Source organism: Rhea pennata, chromosome 3 (assembly GCF_028389875.1).
Source record: "Rhea pennata isolate bPtePen1 chromosome 3, bPtePen1.pri, whole genome shotgun sequence".
In the NCBI taxonomy this organism is placed as follows: Eukaryota; Metazoa; Chordata; class Aves; order Rheiformes; family Rheidae; genus Rhea; species Rhea pennata.
The window spans coordinates 49,165,320-49,182,987 of record NC_084665.1 but is presented as its reverse complement, the minus strand read 5'-3'; the positions used below and the strand labels follow the sequence as shown (position 1 = coordinate 49,182,987).

Below are 17,668 nucleotides of genomic sequence, written 5' to 3'. Positions count from 1 at the left end.
TACTATTTCTTGTGAAGAAGTGGTTATTCTGATTATTTAATGACATAATAATAACATACTACTCTACCAGTCTTGACTTGAAAGACTTTCCAGGTAAAGGCTAGAACAGCAGCTTTCATATATGTGAACACCCTTTTAATCTCAGGACACAATGTTTTTAGTATGATTTATAGTATGCACACAACTTCACATAAAACACTAATTCCTATTTATCATCACAAATGGCTTGTTTAATCACTCTGATAGTTATTCTCCTCTAAAGCATTATCTCTAACTCTACTTGCTTTCATAGTATTTTACATCTAGCTAACCATTAAGATCCTTGCTTTAGAATTACCATTGTCATTTACTTTATTTGTGCTTCCTTTGTTCTGCTCTCTAATAGTTTTTACTAGCTAAAGGTTGTAGCTCAATAATACACAGTGTTCCTGTTTGTTAGGCCTAATGCTTGTGTGTTTTCATTAGGGGTTACAGTATTAGAAGAGCAGGCTGCACTACCAATTTCATCTACCTCACCTTGTATCAAAGCAGATACATTACCCATTTCTACAGCCTCTGCTTTGGGTTCCACCACATCAGCAATAGTGGCAAAACCAGCTACTGTGGAAACATGTTCTGGTAATGGAATAAATGAAAAAGAAGAGAAGGGACAGTCATCTGGACAGCACGGATCACAAGATATTCTTGTGGACAGCGATGTAGTTAAAATTTTCTCCAATGTTTCTCCATCACAAGGTGACATTTTAAGGACTGGAGTTTCTTTGGAGCCGTGGGACAGTGAAAACTCAGTTATTTCAGACCACTTGAGTAATCCAAAAAGCTGCAAAAGAGAGAAATTGCCGGATGGATCACCCCAGGCAAGCTTTACCAGTAGCTGCCCACGTTGCAATGCCATTGCAGCCAAAGATCCCGACCATGTGGAAATTTTGTGTAATGCTGGTAATACCAATGAGGACCTTGACTGCTCGGACAGTGAGACTGCTGTTGCTGTTGTTGACAACTCTCTTCCTGGAGACCAACTATGTGAACCCATTAAAATTGTCATCACAATGAGTAGTACACCAGACACCCTCAGTGATGTAGGAGGCTCTGTCCATCTGAGGGCTCTGGGTACTCAGAGATCAAGCTCAGCCCTCAGCTCTAGCATAATTACAGCAGATCAGCAGAGTCAGCAAACTAACGAACAGCTCAGAATTCCTGTTATAACTTTTGATTTGTCTGATGACAGTAAAGGTAAGACTTGTCCAGAAGTCAGTGGAAGTGAAAGAACTCCAGAAGTTTTAAAGGCAGATCTCTCATCCAACCAGTGTTCTGGCTATGAATCTGGTGATCCAGACAACGTAGTAAAGGAGCATAGCAATCCAGCAAATACTCCTTTAGAAACTAACATCCATTCAGATCCAAATGAGGAAAATGCTTCTGAAAATGTACAGGTTGTGGCTTTCAATCCTAAAGAGGATCAACAGAACCTAGATCCACAGTCCTGTAGAACTGCGCATGAAAAGAGGCACATTCGGGTGCTGAGTGTAGACAGTGGGACAGATGTACTTTTAAGTAAGAATTTCATAGAGGTGACTGACAAAGAAAAGACCTTACCAACTTCTAAATCTGACTTGGAAGCTAAAGAAGGGCAGATGCCCAATGAATCTAACTTTCTAGAGTTTGTCTCCCTCCTGGAATCCATTAATACCTCAAAAATGAAAGCATCAAATCAATCCACTGTCAAAATGGAGAATACGAAAGAAAACGGGTCTGTTGGAGGTACGATGCATGATTTACAACCCTTGAAATAAGCAAATCAGGATGATTATTTATGGCAACTAAATCTGGTCTGCAGTAGGGCAAATTCCGAGGGGAGAACTTTATTTAAAGGGTCAGAGAAGGGTGGGCTGTGTAAGACAAGAAGTTTTAATGAAACAGTGTGCAATGTCAGCTGCAGTTTCTGAATATTTTTAGTTTCTTCAGCTCCTTTGAAAAATCTTATGCCAAATCCAGTGAAGGCCAAGTAGCTGACATATTTTGTACTAGAATAGCTTGCATTTGGCAGGCCTGGGTTGTTGGCGTACTGAAAAACATTCTTACAAAAATCAGTACAGCTACAGTGTTGTACCTGCCATTGCCCATCTTGTCAGAGGCATGTTGAAGTCTTCTGTGTGTCTGCAGTATTTAAAAAGCTAGAATTGTCATTGGTCATGGTATAACTTTTAATAAACATGTGTGGAGACACACATTTTTATAATTCCTGGACTGTTATGGTTGGTTTATAGTTAAGAAAATCATAAATTTGTTCTTGGTAGGTAAGAGTTTTGACTTTGAGTTGCTTAAAATGAAAATATATGTGTTTTAAAGAAGAAAGTTTGGGAGTTGTTTTCAGTGAAGACCTGTAGTATTTTATTAAAAATGGTATATTTTCTTGCAAGTTTCCATTAAATTCGAAGGACTTTCATTTACTATTCAAGCAAATCTCAAACAGGTATTTTAAAAACATATATGCACTACAATTTATAACAGTTCTATAGATAGACCTGTTCTAATTTGTATTCTTGCTGTCACCTTCGCTAATTCTCTTCCTCTGTGCCTCCTTTCTGTTATCAAGGAACATTGCTTGTAACTGCTTTATCAACTCTAGGCAAAACTGGCAGGACTGTTCCTTGAAGATGTGAGATAACATGCAATAAAGGTGTATGGAATCCCAGAGAACCTGCCAAGTGATTGGTGCAATTTCCTGTTTCAGAGGATGTGGGCGAAAGTCAAATAAAACAATCAACTTCCTCCTCTTCTCCAAAATGTTATCTGTTTACTTTAGATCCTATATTAAGTTGTTCCTTACTAACGTATATTCTAAAACGACCTTAAAGAAAGTAATCTAAATAACCTATTTTCCATTGAACTTGAGGAACTTAATGAAGCTTCGCTCTTGTTTAAGAATCATATCCCTTTCCAAGGGTAGGCTATAGGGGAGTTCTATCCTGGCTAACTCAAGAGCTTCTCATTGCACAAAAAATTCACAACTGCCTTCAAGATTGGTTACCTTTATTAAAAAAAAAAAAAAAATCATTTTTTTCACCTTATAGGGAAAACTGTGTAGATATTTTTGTGTTCTTGGTAGATTTGTTTTCTTGTAGATTCCATTTGCCTTTCACTCTTTCTTTCCTAATTCTATTTATTCTTGTTTGTCCTATGAAATGTACTAAATGTTTATTTTGCTCCACCTTTCACTCATATCCATTTTTCCTTCTATTTTATATTTCTAGTTTTGTGACTTCTCTCCTCCCGTTCTTCCCTTTTCTATTTAGCCACACTATTTCTCGCCTGTGCTACTTCCCTACTTCATTACTTTCCATATTACTTCTCTCATCTTTCCCTCTGTTCTTCCTAGCAGTCCATTCTGTGTTGCTTTTCTAGTCTTTTCCACTCTCTTTAGCTCACCTAAAGTCATTGCCTCCCCATAGTTTGTATTCAGTTCTCCTATACTTCTCTTCCTCTCCATTCCCTGGTCAATCTAATCTTACCAGTCTGTTCTTCTCAGACTGCTCATTCTTCAGAGCAGTTTCTGCTGTGCTTTATCTAGTTTATCAGTGTGCGTAGCTGGCTCCCGTCCATACTCTGTGGCTTCCTGAGGCAGGTACTGAGCAATTTTCTTTCAGCTTGAGCCTCCTCTGCCGATCTGCTGCTGAGTGACTGCCCCTCTCAGCACCGGCACAGAGCCTCTCCATGGGCTCAGTGCCCACCAAGGGTTACTTGCATAGAAGAGTTGCCTCCTTGCCCTCCCCACACAACAGAGCAAGGGTTGTGGCAAATGTGTGGGGATCTTTGCTACCCCTCAGCCGTAGCAAAAAGAATATTTTCACAGGATTTTGACTTCTGTGTGATGTGACTTAGCTGGAAAAGATAGATGCTTAATTGAACTGATAAAATTTCAGAGGTAAGTAAAAAAAAAGTGTAGCTAATCTATAAATGCCTTTCAGACAAGCGGAAGACTAACTACATAAAGGAAAGAAACAAATGACCAGAACGAATCAGATGAACTCATAGATTGCACACTGACTACACTCTCCCCCAAAAGACTGCATTACTGTGTGTGTAGTCATTAGGCTGTAGATCTAGCAAACGTGGTTCTTAACTAAATCCATGGTCCTTAGGAAACATGAGGATTCTGATTCTTCGCTCAAACCAATCTGTTACTTTAAGTGACCAGAACTGAATTTCCTACTCTTTAAGTCTATATATTTAGTGAGGTTAAGCTACATGTGTACATAGTTGAGCTGTCCTGCTTGTTTCTAGGGCGGGCTGAGCTGATCCTGGTTCAGCCTGTGTCATCCTGGAAAAGGAGCAGGACCAGGAAAACCAGAGCACTCAAACATGAACAGAAAGCTGTGGCTTCTGTCGCTGTGTGGTTTCTCCTAGACCTTGTCATACTGGTGCTGTGGGAAAAAAGGAGATAGAATCTGAATTTTTTAAGCTGGAGAGAGGTAGTTCAAAGGCAGTTATTTTTAAAAGTAAGACTTATTTTTCCAGCCAAATCAGAATGTGCTGCTTGCTAAAATAAATTACTGTCATTACTGGCTGCTTCCTCAAATAGGACTTAATTTTAGGAATGAGAAAACCTCTAATTTGTTTACAGTCGTGCAATTACAAATCTGCTTTAACACAATAGCATTTTAGAACAAATCTGAATAAATATTATTCCCACATTAAAGTGGTAGTTCAAAAAAATCCTAGGGTTTGTGTGTGGGGGGAATATAGAGCAAATCAAGCAATGTGCCAGAAGTTTTGAGGGCAGAGGTTGTTTATGTTTGTTGATTGTTCTTTTAACCTTGCAAACCCTTAATTGGCAAAAACTAATAATAGGCATCTTGTCCAAATGAGCATGAAGTACACTGCACAAAGGTATATATTAGGAAATGTGAGAAACCTGGCAAATTCATGGAAAGCTAAATATTCAGAGCTGCGTGTAAGAAAGCTGATATTTTGCATAATGTGGAGAAGGCAGGGAAACTTGCTAATCAGAATAGTCTTGAAAGTGAGTGAATGTCAGAGCTGATTCTTATGTACGCTTACTTCACACACTTGTGAATTGTGTGGAAGCAGACGATATATTGTCTTGACTGCAAAAGCCATTGCCAATAGCCAGCTCAATAAAATGCAATACAAGGAAATTAAAGCCTTGCTTAACCCCACCAGTGATGCCAGATTTAATGTGTTAAAATATGGTACATAAAAAAGCTGTCTAAGAGCTGTTCGGTTGCCACCTCATCTCTTTTGAATCCTGAGAAAGTACTACTGACACCATTGCTAAAAATGACTTTCAGGCCAGTGTCCTTTCAGTTTTGAATCAAACTTTCACCACCCACATAATGAAGGCCTGTTGAAGGGCAGCTGCAAATTTTCTTCAGTCTTTGAGATGCATAGAGAAAGTCAGGTTTATTGCTATGCTTTTGGCTCCTCTGACATATCTGCAGCTGAGTAAGAGCAGCTGTACCTCAGATTTATGCAGGGCAAAGGCTCATGTACTGTCTCCTCTGACACAGTTGACTTGGAATCTAGGACAGATAATGTTATCACCCGGGGAACAAAACTAGTCGTGGGAGTGGTGGGGACCTGCATGGAAGAACAAAAACCAGAACTACTTGGCCTGAATTTAGATGTTTTGCAGGCTCTTTTTAGAAAAAGTACTCATCATTCTGGGCAGTGCACAAACCACAACCTTGAGTGAGTTCTTCTGGATCCTAGGCAATTATCCTTCTCCTATAAAAAGCTAAAACATACTTCTATGAGTATTTTTAGATTCTTTCTCCTCTCTCCCCCTATGTGAGAAAGAGAGCTATAGCTTGTCATATGGCAATGAGAGAGAGGGGTCTTGTGCATTGAGCCGCCTATCCAAATAACAGCCATGATATGAGGTTGCAACAGGGGAGTTTGCTGCTAAGACAGTAGCACCTTCAGCAAAAAAACTTGCTAAGTGTCCTGTCCCTTCTCACTCCAAGTGCCAGAGGGGAACTCTGTGGCATTTCATATCCCCTTCTGGATGGAGGAAAATGGAGTGAAGAACTCAGTTCTCTGTATCTGATGCTCAATCTGTAAAGCTTGACAGTCTGAGATTTTAAAATTTGAATCTTTAAATCAAAGAGATAATAATATGTTCAAGGGCAGGCTGACATCTGTAAAGAAATTATGAGGGTATTTCAGAGGTTTCTATTCTGACATAATTGTTGGTTTTAATCATTAGACTACTTACCTGTGACCTCAGAAATCTTAATTTTATTTGCAGCTGTGTTATGGGCCTAAAAAGATTATTTTGAGCAAATCACTTCTGTGCTTAAGTTGTCCTGTCCTGTTACTGTCCATATTACTAGTTTATCCTACTGCTTCAGGATTAATGTTCAGCTCCTATGTGCTTTTTCACTGCCCATACTGAACTTCTACAGCAGTTTCTGGACTGCGTCAGATTCCCTGGGCTGCTGTCTTCTGATGGGTGTCCAGCTTTAATGTCAGATTTTTATTTTAATGATTTGGGGAATAATAGGCCATTTTGGACTGTGGATAAAAAAAAAAAAAAAAAAAAAAAAAAACTAAGTTAGATGTTTCTGCTGAAACAATCAGTGAAGAAAGGGTTAGGAATGTCAATTAAAGTATTGTGGTTTTTGTCCTATATTCCCCAGAGATATGAATGGGACAGTTCATACCTCTTAAAGCTGTTATTTCATATGAGGTACTGACAGGAGTGTAAAGAGATTTGAAGTTGGTTATCTCTGCAACCAATTGGCAACAACTATATTTTAAAATGAAAATTTCTGTTTAGGAATGTAGTTTTGTGGAAAGGAGTAGATTCTGCAACACAGCAATTAAAGAACAGAAGAGACTCAGGCTTAATTAGCTCAGTTTGAGTTGACCAGATTTCAAACCAGATGGCATTTGAAATTATGACGACAGTGGCATTTTACCGTACAAGAGTGAATTGTGGAGACTGGGTTAGAGATAGGCACATACAAGCCACAGGAAAAAGCCTGGGAGACTCTGGAGTATGAAGCAGAAAAAAAGATTTGGAGAAATGTCACAGTTCAATAAAATTTCATTCCAATTACCTAATAAAATAAGGCAACTTCAAATCTGGGATAACTTGCTGTCAGTATTGTGATTGTACACAACGGCTGCTTCATTTGAACTGTAAAACTTTTTTCAGCATTATCCTGATGTGGACCAAAGGCTTATGTACATAGGTGATTTGGAATACCTACAATCAGTTTCACAAATGAAAAAGTTACGTGGCAAAGGAAATTTTTGGCAGTGGAATTGTATTTAAATTAGGGGCTCATTTGGCAGCATTGGTATGTTACGTTCTAAGTAAGGTTGCTATGCTGTTAGAACCCTTTAGTGCAGATAAAGCTGAAAATGTCTACAAGGAAGTCTTTTATTCCCATATAGAAATGTTTATGTTGTTAGAGATTTTACCAGGATAACTAAGTGATGCATCTTATACTTAACCAAAATATGAAAATGTTGTACAGATCAAGCCTCAGTCTGTGTAGGCCTCTTCTGAATCACCCTTTCCCAAGCCTGATTTAGCCATGAATCTTGATAATTCCACCAAAGAAATTTCAGTCATAGGGAGTATAATTCCCAGATAAATTATAAAGTTAGTTGCTAAGCCCGGGTCTTCTTGACTTGAGGCTTCTGCTGGCCAGCCATGTGTACATCAGAGGTGTGTTGAGCAGTGATCCTGACTAATAGTTCTGGCAAAGGCCACAGTGAAGGTGCAGATATACCGACATACTGTGCCTTTACTCTTCCTTTACTCTTGGAAAAATAGTTTTCCCAGCAACTTAAAGCTGAGCTTTGCCAGTGTGATTTTTATGCAAGGAGTGTTTTGCTGATGTAGAGCTCATTACATACCCTGACAGAGTGCTCCTAGTCTAGACACTTTAAGTAAGTCACTTGGAAGAAAATGAGTAAGAATCATGAAAACCCATCATGGCCTATCTTTCCAGTGCTATAAGAAGTCATCACCATTATGTTGTCTGATTGGCATGGAAAACCTGTAAGAAGCAGTACTATTTATGTTGTTGTTATGACTCTTTACCACTGCAGGGGAAATAAGTCTGAAAGGCTTGTGGTTTGGAGTGGAGTGGAAAAGAAAGGCATTTTTAAAGCCACTAAATAATCAAATTTCAAAAAGCTTCTTAATTGTTCCAGCCCTGAAGTCGGTTTTAGGCATTATGGGACCAATTTATTAAAACTAGAATTTCTGATCACTGTCAATGATTTTAGAGCTTTATCAGCCCAAGTCTTTAAGAAGATGATTATGATTAGGTATCTACGGCTCCATCACCTCCCTGAGGTATAGTTACATGATATGGCTTCAGTAATGCTACAGTTAAATAAGGCACAGTTTCTGCTTAAAATTGAGTTTAAATTTTTAATTCAGAAAGAAGATCATCCACCCACGTGCTCCTTAAGTAGGAGAAAGTAGGTCTGCAGCACCCATAGAATTTTGTGTCCATGCATAACAAATCCAGAAGATTTTCCTTAAACAAACTTATGCTTATTATACTCATTGCACAAGAAATCAAAATCCATGATTGTCGTGTACTGCAGAAAGAGAGCAAGAGATTGAGAACATTGCCAGGGTCGTAGAGAGATTTCTCCTCATGGAAGCTGAAGGAATACTACAGTTTCAAACAGGAGTTGCATGGTGTCTTTACTGCCCACCTTTTCGTGCTTGTGGTACCCTGGCTTGTTACATTAGGGCTGAGAACTTCTGGGGCAAACTGTGATGGCACACACAAAGTGTAAAAGTGTTCTTATGCATGGTTTTTGGATTATTTTTTCCAAAAGTTGATTGTTTTTTCAAAAACTGATTTTTTCCACTAGGTCTTTTTTTTTTTTTCCAAAAAATAAGCACGAGTGTCTACAATGAGCACTGGTTATATAGCAAAGCTAAGGAATTTATGCGAGTGTCTGGGATTTTAGGGTATTAGAGGGGTGTGTTCTGTGAATTAAAACTAGTATGGAGATGTCTTAACTCAGAATGTTTGTTTATAGAAGCTGATCTGTACATTCAAAAGCTTGTCTGCTTTTTTCAATGATATCAGTTGGTATAATAAAAGATATTACGTCTCTGTACAGTCACGGAATCTGTTTTATTCTTAGACCATTTTAGCTGTGACAACACTGTCTTGATTGCTGACTCTTGCAGGTTAGGATGATTAAATTTCTAAGGCATCTAAACAGCAGGGATACAAGAAATCTGGGTAAATACATTTCAATACACCTTGCTAAGTGCAAGAAACTACAGGGCTCACTGCAGCATCTCTGTCAGGCACAACAAAACCCAACTTTTTTTAATTTAAAGCATAAAATTGTGTGGCTGCTTATGGTGGTGATGAAACCACTGTCCTAGATGTACTTTCAAATCCTAACTGATAACTTTTTCAGCTTACAGTTAAAGCAAGATTGCAAAATATTTCCTGTTCAGTGTGAGTATTAATATCTAAAAGAGACTACCAGTAGAAAATTGGTTCAAGTAAATGATATACATGTGCAGTGAGGTAATGTAATTGATGCATTGAAAAATAGTAGAAATAGGACAAATCAGTTATGTCTATTCCGAAATCTGTAGTTCAGTATTTTCCAAACATGAAACCTACTGTGAAATCATTTAGCTGGTTTGTCCCTTTTCCTGCATTATGTTTAAGGGGTAAGTCAGGGGTATTAGCAGTTACCTGCTCTCATGTATTAGAGCTCTGTTTTCTTGAAGGTGCTGCTTTTCCTGTTGTAGCAGGAGAAGGGGCCAGTGCTTTTACTTTTCCTCTGTCTATACCAAACTAGGGAACCAATTAGGGCCTTCTAGGGAAGTAGCTTCTTATTGTTAAAGAATGGGGACAGATTACTTCCCCCTGGAATAATAGAAGCAGCAAAGCATAATTCTCTCTCATTTATCCATTGCTCCATCGTCTCTTCTTGAAACAACCCTTTCACATAGCCTTCCTAAGTCAGAATACCTCCCCATGCAGATTTCTATGATGATATCACTTAAGTCATTTTAATGGTTTTCATAAAATGAGTAATTGTTACCGTATTTAGCTTTCTTCTTTAAAATGTTCTTGTTTGGATGTTAATGAACAAAGTTCTTGATGGTTGTCTGTGGAGAGTGGCTCTACTTCACTGCCCTGTTTTCCAGATAGCCAGACGATAGAGAGAAAAGAAGAAATGGTGGGAACAGAAAAGCGCTGTGAGCAACTTCCTAAACAGGAAAGATCAGATGTACAAAGCCAAGATCGTGCTAGTACTAGTCCGGTGCTACCAGAGCCTGCCAAATTTGCAGCACTGTAAGGCCAGTTTACTTTACAATTTTGTGCTTCAAAGATATGATGTAAGCTGTTTTGTTTCACTGAGTAGAAATGACATAAACTTTTAATTAACTTCTCTTTCTTTTTGTCTTATTGAGAACAAGAAAAAAGTTCCTCATAGTAGTTTTGAAACATTTTTGTGTCAAGTTACCAGGGCAACAGGCAAAGGCAGATTATCTACCGAGTAACTTCTCAGCAAGATAGTTCTGTCTTGCAAGTAATAAGTGGACCTGAGGCGTCTGTACAAGATGAGCTATCTGTGGATGCAATGCATGTGTTCATAGATGAAAACGGTGAGTTTCTGTAGTTGGAATAATTACAGTGTTGAAGAAATTCCTAAATCAGTCGTAGATTCCTTATAAAGATATTTCTATTCCTTTCTGTTACTGATAGTGTTTCCTGTGTGTATGGAAGAAAATGGCTTAGTAGTTTCAAGTCAGGTCAGAAATAACAGGAGAATTCAAAGTATAGCAGGAACCATCTCAAACCTGAGGTTTGCACAGTGCCAAATGTACCAGAAGTTTGATCCATCTTCCAAACATCATCTTCAAGAAATGCAGACTTAGGCATGTCTTTACTGAGGAACCCACGGCATTTTCTGCCTGATGAGAAACTGTGCACAGGGATGGTTGGGCAAAATGTTCCTGTTTTTGACTGCTGTGTCCTTCAGTGTGAATAGTTGCTGGCTCAGACTAAACTGTCTCTGATAACACTGGGGCTGCTCTCATTCGAAGTCATGGTCTGCTACCTCTTTCAAGAGAATTAATGAATGAACTAGTCTTTCTCAATGTCTGTGCCTGGAATGCAGCTGCTCCACAGCTATTACTACAGATTGAAGCTGCAATATAGTTGTTGGTGGTTTGTTTGAACTCCATGTAGTGTCTTGTGAGCTACTGGCCAAATACCTCTGAATGACAGCAGTCCCAAAAGCCTCATTTCCCTTAAAATTGCCTTCAAAAGCAGTACAGAGAGAATACCAGTGGTAGCTGTGTTCCTGACACCAGAGATGGGTTTTTTTCTGCCCTTTCCTGCTGGCCCTGCAGCTCCTGGTGTGCTGTGGGGCTAAGAGCAGCTCCCAGGCAGGGCAATAGCATGACCTCTGGCTTACCAAACAGTGCCCCTTTACTGTTCACTAGCAGTACAAGGGGAGAGTAGCAGTGGCTGTACATTTATTTCACATACCTATAAATGACTGTGGAGTACATAACCGTGTAGCAAATCTGTTTCTTTGGGTCTCCTTTTGAGTAGGATTCTCTTTCTTTGCTCTTGTACTCTGCACTGGGAAAAGGAATCAGATTTTCACTGTAATTTCTGTTTTGATTTATCTCAGGTTTCTAGTTGTATGAGAGTTAATTTGTTTTCTGAAGTTTTAAAACAGGCTTAATTTCCAAAATGAAATCTACCTATCTTAATATTCCTGACCTAAAATACATTTTTAATAAATTTTGTATGTAAAACAACTGATCACATCACTTAACTGATTTCTTTTCTCTCTATGTTCTAAAGGGGAAATTAGATCCTGTTATTTAAAGGCTGGCTGTCAGAAGGAAGGAAATTTTCGACATCAGCTCTCAAATTGTGGTTGTATTTCAAATGCTCAGTAAGTAAGCCCTTATTTTTAGCTATGCTAGCATTTCCATTGCTGGAAGCTATGAAGCTGATTGTAGCTGTGAAAGATGCATGTAAGAGAAGTACTGGAGAATAAATGTGTTAATCTATTTTAGAGATGTCAAAGCATGAATTTTTTGTTCTATGCTAAAACACTGACTGTCTTGTAAGAATATTGATAAGGAAAAGTGAGAAAGTAAAGCAGAATTAGCCAGTTTGTTTTCATTATTTTCTAGGAATAGCCAAATTCAAATGCAGAGATAAAAGTGAGATTGCAAATAAAACAAAGTAAATGGGACTGTGTTACCAACTTAACCTGCAACTTTGTCTTCTTATTCATTTGTCCTTACCTACTGGGTCTTTTATGGATTGTATCTATTATCAGCCAGTGACACTGCTTCCTATGGACTCTAGCACCCAAGTCTTTCACCTTGCATGAAATCGCTAATGATTGTATGCCACTACCAAAAAAAAAAAAAAAAAAAAAAAAACTAAATGATTTTTTTTCAAAGGTCTTTTCAGAGTGATCCATATAAAACCCATATTCATTACTCTGATTTCCATTCTCTCCTATATGATTTGTTGTTATGCTTATCTGTAAAAAGAATTTTGACTATTCATAAAAGTTTTTATTGAGTATTTTTATATTTTTCATACTGTTATACAGCATTCTGAAAAATTGAGTGAGGGGGTGAGAATGGTCATTATTAGTAGTAAATATTGTTCTTAAAGCATTTGACTTTCATTGGAGACCTTTGAAAATTTTGGAACTGTGTTAAGAACAGTGCTAACCTGTGAGATAGAATGCTATCACCAGAGACATGAGAATAATGGGGATTTTTAATTCAATGGGCAGACATAAAAAAAAAATACTGAGTTCATCTTCAATAGAAATGTTCTGGATTTCTTTAGAGAAATGAAAATAGTAGGGTTTTTTTGTGACCTAAAATTAGACACTTTGCTTTGTGGCTTTTAACTCTTCCAACTCTTCTGTTTCACCTTTTACAGAATGTATTTTCTCTTTTCCTCCCTTCCCCCCCATGTAACTGAACTAAATCTGTCCTAAATTCACAAACAGTTCCAGGTCTTGTGACATTTCTCAGTTAATTTTTCTTTCGCCAAAAAAGAATAATCTTGCATCTTATACAAGAAGTCCTTTTAAAGCTGTCTTTGCTAGATGCTCATGTGACATCTTTGTCTTCTTGTACTATATTAGATCCTAGTTTTTGGTTTGTGGTTTGCAGAACTCTACCAATATGAATTATTTTTAAGGAGTCTGCTAAAGGTTGTTAACAAAAGCAAGTTCAGATACTTTCAACAACCATTTGCGTATATGTAATTTCTAAAGATTTGCACCTTTGTTAGAAAACTCAAAGTGCAGTAACAGTTCAAACTGTGGAACAGAGCAAGTCAGTAAAGATGGTTATTAGTGGGTTCCTGGAGTGTTTTTGTTTAGAAGGCCATGGGAAGGCACAAGCTTTTCTAAGAACAGAGCAGCATGAAGGAAAGTACAAAACGGAGAGTTCCCATGGAACACAAGGAAAGAGAACCAGGAAGCATGAAGTGTGCCCAAAATTATTTTTTGTAAGGGCAGTTTGTAATGTGATTAGGCCAGTGAGATTGCTTAAAGCTGTTGATTCAATCAGCAGTTCCTACTATCTGTGCATAGATTGAATGGTAGCATGCAAAGGAAAGGGTTTTTTTTGTTTTGTTTGTTTGTTTTCAGATGTTGATCACCAAGTAATTTTGTACTTAGACGTTACTAAACATTTATAGTCTGTAGAAATAAGGCAGCCAAATATGATTATCTTCCTTCGAGCTAGTTCAGGAATGAGGCATCCCTTTCCCCCTTCCCCTTCTTCCTTCCCTTTCCCCTTTCCTTCTTCCCCTCTCCTACTTCTCCTTTTCCCCTTCCCCCTTCCCCCTTCCCCTTGTCCCCTTGCCCGCTTGTCCCCTTGCTGCCTTTCCCCTTTGCCCCTTTCCCCTTTTCCCCTTGCCCCTTCCCTCTTCCCTCTTCCTTCCTCTCATACTCAGGCAAACACAGCACATAAATCAAACTGGTTTCATGCCCGTGATTAAAGACAAACGAAATAGTCACAGTTATTAACTAATAATACTTTTATTACCAAAGAAAAATGTGAATAAACAGAATTTAAAAAGCACAAGGCATAATCGGTGACCACTTCAGTTATAATTTCTTCTGTCTGTCTGTCTGTGGAGAGCTCTCAACAGAGATTATTCCTTTGGGGGTGGGCCCTCCTCTGATGGAGATGTTCATCATTAGGTAAGTTAAGATCACAGTGTACATTCCCCAAATCAGTAGTGAATCATGTTTTGTGGTGTCCTTGTGAAGGGTATGAGGGCTTCCTATTATAACTTACATATCCCATATGCTTGTTTGTTATTGCATTGTTCATTGTGCAAGGAGTTCGTACCAACAGGAGATGCTGCTTTTGTGAAAGGGTATTAGAAAATAGGCATGAAAAGCATCTTAAGAAGTGGTTAGCCTATTTCCCAGCTGCAACACAAAGTTAACTAAGGAGGTGATGATGACTCTGACAGTGCTTCTTTGTGAATACTTAAGACAGTGCAGAAACCAACACTCTATGGTGTCTGTACCCATTGATGAGCCATCCAAATTAGACTGCATGAGTTCAAAGGAAAAATGCCTGTACATAAGAGGTGCTACCCTCTTTGAGGAGAGGGGTAGAGTTTTGAGCTAAAGTGAGCCCAAATTTCAGAAGGTAGGAAAAGCAAAGTGTGTGGAGAACAATAGGTAACATAGATCTACATTAATAAATGTATAAGCTTTTACAACACTTTCTGCCAGTCAAGTTTTGTTTATAGTATTAAGATGAAGCTTATTCCCAAAGAGAAAATGTCAAGCTGAATTGAGCCAGTGGAGCAGTTACATGGATGCACATGGGCTGCACTCTGAAGTAAGTGCTTGTCTGCGAGTAGGAAAATCATGGGATTATGGCCTGAGCCAGGGGATGACAAGAGACCTCTCACTTTGGGAGTATTTTCTTTGTGAGAAGTAGCAGATCAGAGGTATTGACAAGCTTAGAGTTGTGGCAGTTCTGGGTAACAGTGCAATTTGTGAAGAAGGAAGGAATTTTGATTGGGGAGGCTTTGAACTCTGCCTGGTTTATCAAGAATAACCCTAATGGCTTATAAACTGGCCAAAGGTAAATACTTTCAAACTAAGTCAGGTGAAACTGAAGAAAGTGTTTAAATCTATGAAGTATTTAAATATTACCTAAAAGAAGCCATTAAGAGAACCTTGAGGCAGACTAATGATTAACAATCTTATATTCAAATAATAACTCACTATTCCTGTGTATTAAGTCTTACTACTATCTGCTGCAGTAGTTACATCTTAACCAATCTGGCATTTAATAACAGAAATTATTAGGAACTGAAACTACAGTAGTATTTTTTAATGACCTATAAAAAATAATCTAATCTTTTTGGCATGGCTTTTGTAAATCTACTTCTCACAAATAATACAAGAGTCTTAACAATGTCACTGTGTCACAGAAGTGATGCAGTGTTATGACTTTCTTGTCTTTACTGTTGTGTGCCTGCTGCTCTTTCTTTGTTTGTGAAGACTAGGTGAACAATCTGAGAGAAAAAGAATGCATTAAAATGTGCCGGAGAAAGTGAGAAGTGTCTAAATTTGAAAGAATTTGTGCTCTTCTTCCTTCAGAGCCTCCCAGACACTGGAGACTGTGCTTTTTGAGGAGATTGGCTGGATTCAAGTATCAGCTGTTGTTGCCTCCATTGTGGAATGGTCTTCATAATAGTCTCCCATTTATCAATGTTAACATACATCCACGAGCTTTTTTTTTTTTTTTTTTTTTTTTTTTTTTGGTTTTGTTGTTTGCCCTTGTATTCCAGCTGTAGTAGTTGACCTAATCAGAGATACTGCCTACACCTGCATTCATTGTCCTGGAAATTATAAAAGTGTCTTAAAGGTAGTACAATACAGTCTTATTAATCATTTCTAAAATTATCCCTTAGTTCTGCCAAGGTTTATTGAGAATTAGAATTGTTTCAAAGTGTCTCCATGTTTCTAGTCATCAAAGCAGTTCACCTCTTTTAATATTTTAAAGCTTAAGTTAAATTTAAATGGGGACTTTAAACTGTAATGATCATCAGATAAGATATTTCCTTTTCTATCTTAGCCCTACTTTGGCAGGTGATTCTTGATATCGAGTTTGATAGCAAGTTATTTAAACATTGGCAGGGAGCTAATCAATTCCCCAGTTATAGTCCATATCATTACCCTGACCCCACTTTTGTCTGTTGTCTTGCCAGGAATACCTGTTGCCAGGACTCACTGTGGAATGGATTCCCTGCTGAGCTCATTGCCTCTAGATCTGATGCTTCCATTGCCTAGCCAACCTCACCTCTAGCCATAAATTGCTTTGCGACAGGCTTTGGCAAGATAGAAAACATAGTTTGTATTCTGAGTGCATGGATTACATTAGAAACTAGTTACAGAAAGACTGTTTGTGTCTATTTTGGATCTGGATTTTTGAAATAGCTTTTCCATCACACAAAAAACCCCTCTCCTACCTCATTACACTATGATCTTTACCAGTTTTTCTCTCTCTTAGAGTGAAACCCTCGTGTTTGTAGACTGTGTGTTTTTTGTATGTAGTTGCCTTCTGGAGAGGGAGAGAAGGATGAGAAAGCCATGGTTGTGTAAAAGTGGTGCCTGGCATAAGCATAAATGCCTTGTTGCTTGATAGTTTTTTCTTTTGACCAAAAGGTTGCTAGGTTTACAATCTTACCAGTATAGCAGTTACAAGTTCTAGTTAAATTTCTTCTTATTGGATGAGTGATACAAAGTAAAACTCTCAATCATTAACAACAATAATACATCTTTAAAAATATGAAGTGAAAAAATGTACAGGTTAGAGCAATGTTAGAGTTGTATATGTTTTCAGGGGTCAGTAGAACAAGCTGATGCTGTGAAATATCTTACAAATAAGGAAGTGTCACTGACAGCTTTTCTGTCTGCCGCTTTGTGGCAGAAAGCGGATGTTTCCTGGGAATTTCTTTAATTACTTTGAATGTCTCCTGTAATTAAGTAGCTGAATTGGTTATAATAAGCAAAGAGAGAAATATGAGCTATCATTTTATCTAGGCGTTACATGCAAAGTGGCTTGTAAATACCAATGAAAGCTTAAACCTCTGAAATTATAGTAATTATAATTAATTAATGAATTAATGATTTTTGCATCAGTTTTATGATCTGTCCTCAGAAGAGATCTTATTAGGGCCATAAGATATATATCCATGTCAATGTATGAATTCTGCAGCAGTCATATGTTCTGTGTACACTTGCTGTATCAAACTAATGTATTTTCAGACATATTTCACTGCTTTCTTTGCATATTGGGGAATAAAAACAAGAAAATTTGAAGAAAATTTCATATTCTTGTTTAGAAAGTCAAGCCGCCTTTAATGTAAAAGAAAAAAAGTGTCAATATTTTTTTACCTTCCAGTAACACAGCTTTCCTCAGTGCATGTTTGAAATACTGCTTTTCAAGAATTCAGTCTTTCCAAATGACTGAGTATGAGAGATTGATCTGTAGGGAAGTTATGCCTCCTGGTTTCACTTCAATGAAAAGCTCTATTCAATTAATGCAAACTATCACAGTTTATTTTCCCAAGTGACAAGTGCTAAAACGATAGACTGC

General features: G+C 37.9%; 1 protein-coding gene across 1 annotated transcript in view; it reads left to right on the top strand.

Moving 5' to 3' along the window:
• PCNX2 (pecanex 2) overlaps positions 1-17,668 on the top strand; it is a 161,362-nt gene that overhangs the window by 12,324 nt on the left and 131,370 nt on the right. Inside the window, exons 5-8 of the mRNA XM_062572269.1 lie at positions 466-1,761; positions 10,181-10,328; positions 10,497-10,642; positions 11,856-11,949. Coding sequence (XP_062428253.1) covers positions 466-1,761; positions 10,181-10,328; positions 10,497-10,642; positions 11,856-11,949 — 1,684 coding nt within the window. The remainder of the gene's footprint in view (positions 1-465; positions 1,762-10,180; positions 10,329-10,496; positions 10,643-11,855; positions 11,950-17,668) is intronic.